At 36.0% G+C, this 11,945-nt stretch overlaps 1 protein-coding gene across 1 annotated transcript; it reads left to right on the top strand.

Annotated features, from left to right (window-relative positions):
• Positions 1-512: 512 nt before the first annotated feature.
• Positions 513-10,309, top strand: LOC306859509 (troponin C, slow skeletal and cardiac muscles). Its single transcript, XM_079400562.1, has 6 exons — positions 513-666; positions 6,586-6,616; positions 7,470-7,616; positions 9,333-9,447; positions 9,533-9,669; positions 9,783-10,309. Exons 1-6 carry the CDS (start codon positions 643-645, stop codon positions 9,812-9,814), a joined length of 486 nt encoding a protein of 161 aa, XP_079256688.1. The 5' UTR covers positions 513-642; the 3' UTR covers positions 9,815-10,309.
• The last annotated feature ends 1,636 nt before the right edge of the window (positions 10,310-11,945 follow it).

Below are 11,945 nucleotides of genomic sequence, written 5' to 3'. Positions count from 1 at the left end.
TAAACCATAAACTATAAACTGTACTTCTTTTACATATTTGTAGCCTTTCCTCTTCATTTGAAAGTCTCACTGATGCCCACTGATTCAACGCATAAATCTGCTGATATTAGGGCTGATTATGTCAATCCTGTTGTGCTCTCTCTGAAATCTAAAGAGTTCCCAGAGAACCCTTTGCATTTGCTTGCATAACTTTTGTGAAGGAAATAATATAAGGTGGAGGAAAAATTAGCTATATTTAGTATACTGCATTAATGCTTTTGTCTCCGTGTCACTCCTGAAAACATGGTAGAGAAATGCCTGCAAATGAGACAGAGACCCAGTTTTATTTGATTTATTTTAATATTTTTTTAATTTAATATTTTTTTTATTTTACTGGTATATTACAATGTATGCAAGTGAATTTCTTTGCTCAGACACAAAGATTAGATTAGTTTGCTGATAGTTTGTCCTCACATTTTTGAGTGAACCCCCATCATGACCGCATAGTTGTTTTATCAGGCTGGAGTGACGGTGATGGACGTCCCATACTCAGAGGGGCAGGAGGGAACAGGCTGTCCTGCTCCATAAAGTTCATTTAGCACTGGGTTTTCTGCTCTCCACCAGCGCAAGCACTTCGTCTGATCTCCTCACAGGTGACATACAATGAACGATATCTATAAAGCAGCGGTGAGTCCATGCATTTGTTTTTTTCTGGCAAATTTTCCACATAGCACTTTCTTGGCTTTCTTGACTTTAAAACAAAGTTTGCCAACAATAAAGTTTTCATAAATGGTTACTACAGTACTATAACATCAGAATACTTACCTATTCAAGGTTGCGCTTGCGCTTGAAAAATGGGGTGTTATTTCTGTTTTTGTTTTTTATTCATTTATTTGTTTTTTGTGTGTTTTTTCCTTGACATTGTCATTGTGTTTAATCTGAAGTAAAAAGATAAAATTAGACCCTTGGGGTAAGACGCCCCTTCCAGAACTGGCAAAGAAGGCTCAGAGTGGAATGTTAAGTGTTATTATTATTATTTTATTTTCATTGTAATTCGTGGGGTTATTATTCAATAATTGTAATGTATATTTACGTTGATTCATTCATTAAAACCTATAAACTAATTGAATGAATTGCTTGATTGTAAGTCATATAATAAATGTACCTTATATAATCCAATGTCTTTTACTGGAATTCTACTTTGTTAGCAGTTATTCAATTGAGCAACTAAATTCTAAAAACTCAATTTTAAATAGAGTAGTTCATTTAGTATTTTACATTAACAACACTTAATATATAGAAAATAACTAAATTAGCAAATGTTTATTTCTCTTAATAACACATTGGCTATTTATTCTGTACATGCCAAATTTCTATCTAAATATGTTACAATGGAAAAGTAAAGGCACATTGTTCTTAAGGGGGGTTCTTAACGCATTAGTATAACACATTTCGTTTGACATTTAGTGCTGATCATGCGTTGTAATCGACTCTAAAGGTAACCATGAATATCCATGAACAGTTACATTTATTACAGCTGTGAAAAAAAAAAAAATATTATAAAACTATAAAAATGATAAAAAACTATTATGAAAACATACTTATTATAAGGTGCATTATAAGGCTTCACAAATTACATTGCTTCATAGAAAGAGTGACAACAATATCTGTGGCTAACATTATATTTTATATATAAACTTTATACAACTACATATGAACGATTTATACAACTACATATAAATGGTCAAACTACTGTACAACATTATTTTCTGTATTGCGGCAACAATGAAGTGTAAATGTTAGTCATACAGGATAGTACATCACTCATCCGGCCAACTTTATGCCATAAGAGTTAAAAAAAGACAAGTGAAAATACATTGACTCTTGAGTATTATGAGAGTTAGATAGGAGCAACTCGAGAGAGAGCAGAGACACTATCATTCATGACTACACATGGAGCACCGCCTACCTCCCATGGCTAATTTTGGCATGCTTTGCTCAGCCAAGCGTGTATGTCTTCATGCTGGGAAAGCAGGAGCTTAAGATAAAACACTCAAAGTCAGATTCCAGCATTGATTGAGTGTGTGTGTGTGTGTGTCCACTGATCTCTCTGAGATGTACATGAGACTGTGAGTCTGGGAGGAACATCCTGACACATGTTTATATGTCACACTAGTCTGGTGGTTTGTGGTGGATCCAACATAGGACTATAGACAGTAACTTAAGCTACTTCAGCAGCTGTCTCATGAGTTAGCTTTGCCGGATTACCCATCCATTGTTATGCCACCTCATATTATGTCCTTTATCTGCGGTTTGTTATTTTTAACTCCAGAGTACCTTTATCTGCTGTGTGTAATCCACATTACTCAGATCTAACCTCCGTCTGTGTTTTTGGATAAAATATTGGTTTGGACTAAAGCAAACATATTGCTAATGAGAACACACCTTTTAAATATCCCATATGCAAATGATATTGATTTTAACTGGATATTGACTTTAACATGTACATATATTAAACGTCCTTATATGAAATATATTGTCATATGAAGTAAAACATAAATGAAAAACATATGAAGTCTATGTTTATAAATGAATATATAAAAACATGTATGAAATTAGAAATTGGAACAATTTTATTTATATATACATACATATTATATATATACATTAATATTATTATTTTTTTTTTGGGGGGGGGGGGGGGTTGTGTATATTTTTAATCAAGCTGCATATATAAATAAATATTATATACTGTATATATATACTGTGTCTGTGTGTGTGTCTGTGTGTGTGTGTGTCTGTGTGCACGTTTTTGTGACAAATGAGGACATAAATTTGTATAATGACACAGGTATGACACAGGTATTACAAGGTGAAGGTGACTTTTCAGGACATTACCCCATGTACCCACTTTTTTTTTTCAAAACCCTTAGGGGAAGTCGTGGCCTAATGGTTAGAGAGTCGGACTCGTAATCGAAAGGTTGTGGGTTCGAGTCTCGGGCCGGCAGGGATTGTAGGTGGGGGGAGTGAATGTCCAGCGCTCTCTCCACCCTCAATACCACGACTGAGGTGCCCTTGAGCAAGACACCGAACCCCCAACTGCTCCCCGGGCGCTGCAGCATAAATGCCCACTGCTCCGTGTGTGTGTTCACGGTGTGTGTGTGTTCACTGCTGTGTGTGTGTTCACTGCTGTGTGTGTGTGTTCACGGTGTGTGTGTGTGTTCACTGCTGTGTGTGTGTTCACGGTGTGTGTGTGTTCACTGCTGTGTGTGTGCACGTTGGATGGGTTAAATGCAGAGCACGAATCCCGAATATGGGTCACCATACTTGGCTGTATGTCACTTCACTTCACTTATAAATCATACAGAGTGAGGTTTTTTGGGGGGAAAGTTAAAATGCACAGTCTCCTGTGAGGGCTAAGTTTAGGTGTAAGGCAATAGCACATACAGTTTGTACAGTACAAAAACCATTACGCCTATGGGATGTCCCCACTTTTCACAAAAACAAACATGTGTGTGTGTGTGTGTGTGTGTGTGTATACTGTTTTGTTGCCATATATGGTTGCTACGTACATATTATACCATATTTACCATATTTTTAAAAAAATCATCATATAGATATTATTAACACATGCACATATACAGATTTAACTTCTGGGATTTTATATATATTTTGCAATGCCTCCACTTATTTGTGATTGACTGATGATGCTGCCCATGCAATAAAGAACTACACAAATGTACAGAGATAATGAAGGTTGTGAAATTTGTTAAAGAATTACACATTATAATAGAGGAGAGTTGGAAGTAAATCTCCAGACTGAGCAACCATGCCCAACTGTGTGAGGCAACCCTGTCACTAGGACATACTATCGTGACAAAATTAACAATTCGCATGCTCTTTAAAACATTTTCCTCTCTCCTTTGTCCTCCTCCTCCCCTTCTTCATCAACTCTAAAAGCTGATGACTTTGCCACGTTCTTCATTAATAAAATTAAAACCATCACTGCACAATTTTCCACACCACAATCTGTCAAGCACATCTTACCAGCAAACATACACTCGTTCACATCCTTCTCTTCACTCTCTGAGGCAGAAGTCTCCTCTCTAGCCATTTCTCCTGCAGCTGTACCTGCACTCACTCACATCATTAACACATCCCTTCACACTGGTGTTTTTCCCTCAGAATTTAGACAGGCTCTTATAGCCCCACTACTTAAGAAACCCACCCTAAACCCATTTCTTTTAGAGAACTACAGACCGGTTTCCCTTCATTGCAAAAATACTTGAACGAGCTGTGTTCAACTGAGTCTCTGCCTTTCTCACAAAGAACAACCTCCTGGACAGCAACCAGTCTGGTTTCAGAAGAGGACATTCAACCGAGACTGCCTTGCTCTCAGTTGTTGAAGCCCTAAGACTGGCAAGAGCGGATTCCATATCTTTTCATATCACTGCTATGCTGATAACACTCAACTCTACCTCTCATTCCATCCTGATGATCTGAAGAAAGCTGCTCGCATCTCAGCTTGTCTAACAGACATTTCTTGCTGGACAAAGGACCATCACCTTCACCTTCAACCCAACCTTGCCAAGACAGAACTGCTTGTGGTTCCATCAAACCCATCGTTTCGTCACAATTTCACTATTCAGTTAAGCACATCAACCATAACTCCTTCAAAAACAGCCAGAAACCTTGGAGTTATGATTGATGATCAGCTGACTTTCTCAGACCACACTGCCCGGTCCTGCAGATTTGCTTTATTCAACATCAAGAAGATCAAGCCCTTTCTTTCAGAACATGCAACACATCTACTTGTTCAAGCTCTTGTTCTGTCCAGGCTGGACTATTGCAGTGCTCTCTTGGCAGGTCTTCCAGGCAGTTCTCTCAAACCTTTGCAATTAATCCAGAACGCGGCAGCGAGATTAATCTTTAATGAGCCGAAAAGACTGCACGTCACATCTCTGTTTATCAATTTGCACTGACTACCAATAGCTGCTCGCATTAAATTCAATGCATTAATGTTTGCCTACAGAACCACCACTGGCTCTGCACCCCTTTGCTTATGCACGTAAGTCTCTAGAAGCATGCATTCTGCAAGTGAATGTTGCTTTATTGTTCATCCCAAGGAGGCACAAAATCACTTTCACAGACTTTTACATTAAATGTTCCTTCCTGGTGGAATCACCTACCCAACTCGGTTCTTAGCCATCTTCAATAATCGACTAAAAACACATCTCTTCCATCTTTATTTGACCCTCTAACTCTAGCACTCTCTATTCTAATTCTATTCTTTAAAATAAATAAAATGCCCCTATTAGATTTGCACTCTATTCATTTACTAACTGCTTGTTTAAAAAAAAAAAACACTAACTAACACTAGATTCTCTATTCTTTTTGTATTCTATCTATTTGTAATTCAAGTTTTTATTGCTTTTTGAAAGGTAAACGGGTAAGATTACAACATTACAATGATAATAATGATACAGGGTTACAGATTTCTACAGACACGGTTGGAACAGTAGAGAAAGTACAATACAAGACATATCGAGTGTTAATCTATTTATTGTTGTTACTGTAATATATGTCCAGAACTCTTCCCGGGGAGACAACCCATCCTCTTTCACACCATGTACTCTATTAAGCATAGATTCGTTAGAAGCAATTTCTATCATTGCACTTGCCCAATCTTTCAGTTCTGCGGCTTTCACTGTCTTCCAGTGTCTCAGAATAATCCTACTAGCCATTGTAATACATACCGTTTTAACAGAAAGTACACGCTAAGAGACATTTGGTAATTGAGATTTATCACCTAATAAACACAGTTAGAGGGTGTTAGAGATATTGTGTTACGATATCAATAACTTGTTTCCAGAATGGTTTAACTAGGCTACACTCCCAGATACAATGTAAAAAGGTAGCGGTTTCCAACTGGCATTTCCAGCACAAACTGTCCTTCATCAGTTTCATCCTGTAAAGTCTTACCCACCTGTGTGGTAGTATCTGTGAAGAATCTTATATTGAGTGAATTTTCCACTTGCTTTCTTTATATATTTACCACATGCCTATTCTATATTTGTTTTCATTTTATTTATTATACAATTAATCAAAAGCAATACAAAAAGGCCTCTAACACTAGCTTCCTCTATTCTTTTTCTATTCTATCTGTTGTCTTTTTATTTATTATATAATTAAAAAAATAATTGCTAAGTGTACTGCCTTCGGCTAACTGAGACTTAGCACTTGCATATCATTGCTCTTTTGCTGGTTTTGATTGCTTCTATTGTCCTCATTTGTAAGTCACTTTGGATAAAAGCATCTGCTAAATTACTAAATGTTACTCTATGAAATTTGTATTTTATTAGATCCTTTGATTTAATAAATATATTTAATATTTTAGTTCATGTTTGTTGCTGCAAAAATATCACACAAACATGTCATTATTTGCTTGCAGGGTTAAGTAACGGTCACAACAATAATAAATGTGAATCCTTCCACTGACCAAAATGACTGTAATATATGTGTGTGGATGCATGTTTGTGTTAATGTGTATAGAATATATTATTTGTGTATACAGTATGACTATTGACCCATGAATGTCTTCAACAGGTAGAGCAGCTCACCGATGAGCAGAAGAATGGTATGGTATAATACTATACAGCAAACAGCATTTGGTCTCAGAATGGCCATGAACATTATGTTATATATTCTACAATGACTCTAGATTATACCTTTTTGTTTGCTAGTGATGTGTAAAAAGTAAATGACAACAATGCAAAATGACAATGAAAATGAGGAATGTCCCGCACAGTATTTCAACTGGATTTGAGAGCTGGACTTTACGTTGGCCATTCCTTTGTGTTCTTGCATGATTTGGGTCATTGTGTTGAAAGGTCCACTTACACTTCAGCTTTAACTTTTTAACTTCTCGTTCTCAAGCACTCTTTGAGGCAGCAAAATAACTAGAAATAATTATAATAATTATATAATTTACTAAACTGACTTGTGATATGTAACCCTGGACCACAAAACCAGTCATAAGGGTAATTTAATTCAATTTAATTTAATAAATATTTATTATAGCTTTCCATTGATGTATGGTTTGTTATGATAGGACAATATTTGTCTGAGATACAACTATTTGAAAATCTGGAATCTGAGGGAGCAAAAAAATCTAAATATTGAGAAAATCTCCTTTAAAGTTGTTCAAATGAAGTTCTTAGCAATGCATATTACTAATCAAAAATTAAGTTTTGATATATTTACGGAAGGACATTTACATAATATCTCCATGGAACATGAGGACTTAATATCCTAATGATTTTTGTCATAAAATAAAAATTGATAATTGTGACCCATACAACGTATTGTTGGCTATTGCTACAAACATTTGTTTGTGCCTCTGTTTGTGCTGCAGGGCTACATAATATTAAGTGGTTCATGCGAGAGAAACTGTACTGTAAACTAAATTTCTCTGTGTTGGTGTTTTGTAGAGTTCCGCGCAGCGTTTGATATTTTCATTCAGGATGCTGAGGATGGATGCATCAGCACTAAGGAGCTCGGGAAGGTGATGAGGATGCTGGGCCAGAACCCCACGCCGGAGGAGCTCCAGGAGATGATTGATGAGGTGGATGAGGACGGTAAATCCAGAATAATCTAGAATTAGTAACATTCCAGAATGCTAACTTCATTTACTCACCCTCATGTTGCTCCAAATTCAGCATACAAATAATCTGTATGGGGTGTTTTCCCGGACAGATATCAAGCATAGTCCTAGACTAAAATGGCCCTTTAAACCAGATCAACAGAAATCTGCTTTCTCTGTCATGGTATTAAATAGTCTCAGCCTGCATCCCAATGTGCATACTATCCATCCTAAATTCTATGTGATAGTAGTATTATTAGTAGTAACTATTTAGGACGCAGGGTTAGACTTAGCCTAGTCCAGAATTGAATAGGCTGATTTCCTGGAGGAAGACTAGAGCTACTTCAGGACTAAATGGAGGCTTACATTATACCTACCAGGGGGCAGGATTAACTTCAGATTAACATTGTGTTCACAGTCTTTATATATCGCAATTATTGATACCCTTGGAGGATATGAACAAAGAAACCTGAGAAAATAAATCTGCACTGTTAATCATTTTAATCTTTTATTTAAAAAAAATCACCTTTTAAAAAAACAACCTTTCAACCAAGAAAATGGAAAGGAATGGAAATCTCATTATGAAAGTTTTTTTTCTCTCTCTCTAATACACATTGGCCATAATTAATTGGCTTTTATTCAATACGTTTGCTAATTTAACAGCTATGAGTCTGTCCAGTAATGCCTGATGAGTTTGGTGAACACCTGACAACAGATCAGAGACCATTCCTTCATCCAGATTCAGGTCAGGGAACTGGGACGGCCATGGCAGAACCAGAACCTTAATTTTTTTATGATTTTGATGGTGCTTTTGGATCATTGTTCTGTTGGAAGATCCAACCATGGTCCATTATAAGACTTTCTGACCCCAAGACGTAACTATTTTATGCAATTATCCAGCTGTGATCCTTGGAGAGCCATTGGCCATTCAAATTATCCTCCTAATGTTGCATTAAGACAATATAGATTTTTAACATATAGGTTTGTAACATGGTGGAAATGGAAATAATCAATGATTTAGCTCTTTATTTTACTTTATTTTTTATTTATTTTACTATTTTGTGCTATTTTTTGACTTCATGTTTTGTAAAGCTCAACAATCTGTTTATTCGGTTTATTGTGATGGATGATAAAGATAATTTGGCCTTTGTGTTCCTCATATTTATATTTCTGTGAAACAGGAAGTCATTGGCTGGATAATTTCATGTTCCTGGTCACCCTGGTGTGCTAAAAAAAAATGTAAATATGAAATGGGAATATAGATTTTACTAATAATAATTTCTAGGACTACAAATAATTGTGGCCAATGTGTATTATAAAAATATTGTAAAATATTTTTATAATGTGATTTTGTTGAAATGTTTTTTTGTTGAAATGATTTTTGTTATTTTTTTACTTTTTTACTTTTTTAATGAAAGATCAGAATGATAAACAATACAGGTTTATTTTCTCTCTCACACACTCTCTCTCTCTCTCTCTCTCTAAAACAGCTGCTTTATGTATAATATAATGAATAATAATAATAAAAATGTTGCAAAACTGACAACAACAGCTGATTGCAATTGAAAAACAAAAGGAACATTCTAGAGGGAAAAACAAAAGACTTGAAATGTAGAATTCAAATGTCTTTACAGGAAATGTCAGTGCAGGTGCTGTCATTAAAATGTAAACGTAATCTTGTGCTATAATGGTTGTTGGTGTACTTGTGCAGGCAGTGGTACGGTGGATTTCGAGGAGTTTTTGGTCATGATGGTGAGATGCATGAAAGATGATAGCAAAGGAAAGTCAGAGGAAGAACTGGCAGAACTCTTCCGCATGTTTGATAAGTAAGTTTTGTTCCTAAACTGAACTAAGAGACTTGACCTGCGGTGGGTTTAGGGTTTCTAATGGTGTTTGATTGTATTTGGACAGGAATGCAGATGGTTACATTGATCTTGATGAACTGAAGCTGATGCTGGAAGCTACAGGTGAAACCATCACTGAAGATGACATCGAGGAGCTAATGAGGGATGGAGACAAAAACAATGATGGGAAAATTGATTATGATGGTAAGCATGTGTCGTTTTACATGCAAGTTAACTGGTATTAACAGAAAAAACAGTGAACCAGTGTGATGCAAATGTGTCCCTTTTCCATCATTTCCACTATCCTTCTATTGCAGAGTTCTTGGAGTTCATGAAAGGGGTGGAATAAATAATGAAGAAATGTCTCCCTGGATTGTCTGTACACAAAAGCAGAGTAAATATTTAAGCTTGATGAGAAATATCAACAGAGCGTCTATGATATATTTCATTATTGTGCACAATATTTTCAGAAAATTCAGTTATTTACACTGAAGTCAAGGCCAATTTGTGTAGATTTAAGACTTTGCTTGGGTTTAATTTGTCTCTTTATATATACATTTATTCAAAATATTTAGGAAATTAGTCACAGTTCCATAATGTAACAAAATCACACCACACTGACCAGACTTGCCATTTAAATGTTCATTTCATTCTACCGCAGACCTGGAAAGAAATAACTATTCCATAGACATTCCCAAAATCCACATCTGTCAATCTATTTTAGCAAAGTCTGAGTTTACATTTGAGAGCCTGTGTTTATTGTTTTTCAGCCTATCTATCAAATTCAAAAACAAATTACTGTCTACTTGTCTGCGAAAATAGAATAAAGCATTTGAGAATTTAGCTTTGTTTCATTCATTGAGCCATGCATTGAAGCATTGAGAATGAATTACAGTTGTGCTCATAAGATTACATACCCCTACTGAATATGGAAATATGCTAATGTGCTTATATGTTAATGAATAAGCTATTTCACATAACAGATGTTTATATATACTCCACAAGACAAAATAATAACTCAATTCATAAAAAATGACCCTGTTCAAAAGTTTACATACCCTTGAATCTTAATACTGTGTTGTTTCCTGGATGATCCACAGCTGTTTTAATATTTTGTGATAGTTGTTCATGAGTGCCTTGTTGTCATGAGCATTTCAACTGCCTGCTGTTCTTCAGAAAAATCCTCCAGCTCCTCCAACTCTTTCCAACAATGACTGTATGATTTTGAGATCCATCTTTTCACACTGAGGGCAATTGAGGGACTCATACACAGTTATTACAAAAGGCTCAAGAAGGCAACACTATGCATTAAGAGCCAGATGGTGTAAACTTTTGAACAGGATGATGATGTATAAATTTTTCTTATTTTGTTTAAGATTGAAGGGTATGTAAACTTTTGAACGGGATCATTTTTAGAAAATTCAGTTATTATTTTTGTCTTATGGAGAATATATAAACATTTGTTATGTGAAGTAGCTTATTCAGGACAGTGTTAAACAAACAATAACAATAACCATTTTCATGATTCCTCTTATTTTGTTCAAATTATTAACATTTTGCATATTCTGCAAGCGGCATGTAAATGTATGAGCACAACTGTATACTAGCATCTCTAGTTGTAAGTTACAGTATTTATGAGGTGGTGGTGTGTGTTCTTGATTGGTTTGTTGACTGAGGATTCGGTCCCCTATTTAGCGAGCAATGAGACACACCACCCTGACCAATACACTAAACCTCAGGTTACTCCAGGAGGACTTAACCTGTAAGTGAACTTTAAATCTGTTTGAGTAAAAGTGTTTGCTATATGACTATAGCAACTTTTTTACTAATTAAGTGGCAAAAAGAAAAAGAAAAAGAAAAAAACATCTGCCTTATTGAGAGCATATACTTTGCGTTATTCAGGCCGCCTCATGCTAATCTTATCAGAGAGCTCTTCTTTCACTGCAGTCTAAGCTAGTCGATGAAAGGGAGAAAGAAACGCAGATGGCTATAGTATAAGACACAATAGTATCGTGGCACACGAGGGCTTGGGTTCTGGCAGCAGAGGCCCTGCAGCAGGGCAAATAAGTGACAACCCGGTGACATAGCAGCTAATGACACCCCTGCCATTCCTGAGAGGATTCACAACAGCTTCTTCCTTCTCCTCCAGCAGAATTGGTTAGTGCATAAGATATTGCTTCAGTGTTTGCTTTTTAAATCCCAGTTAAAACTGTAAGGAAAAACAGGAAGGTGAGGTGTTAAGAGGCATAAAAGACAGAAGCTGAAAAGGTAGACTCTCACAAGCAAAGCTGACTTAAAAGTGTAGTTCACCCAAAGTTCTGTCATCATTTACTCACCCTCAAGTTGTTCCCACATTCTTCAAAATATCTTCTATGTTCAACAAAAAGAAGAAACTCGTACACTTAATGGGTGGGTGACTAGAAGTCAAAAATGAACAAAGAACTTTATGATTTTCAAGCGAGTTTTTGGCAGAATCTAAA

Source organism: Barbus barbus (genome assembly GCF_936440315.1).
Source record: "Barbus barbus genome assembly, chromosome: 40".
Classification (NCBI taxonomy): Eukaryota; Metazoa; Chordata; class Actinopteri; order Cypriniformes; family Cyprinidae; genus Barbus; species Barbus barbus.
The sequence above is the reverse complement of the archived record's forward strand: the minus strand, read 5'-3'. Positions and strand labels throughout refer to the sequence as shown.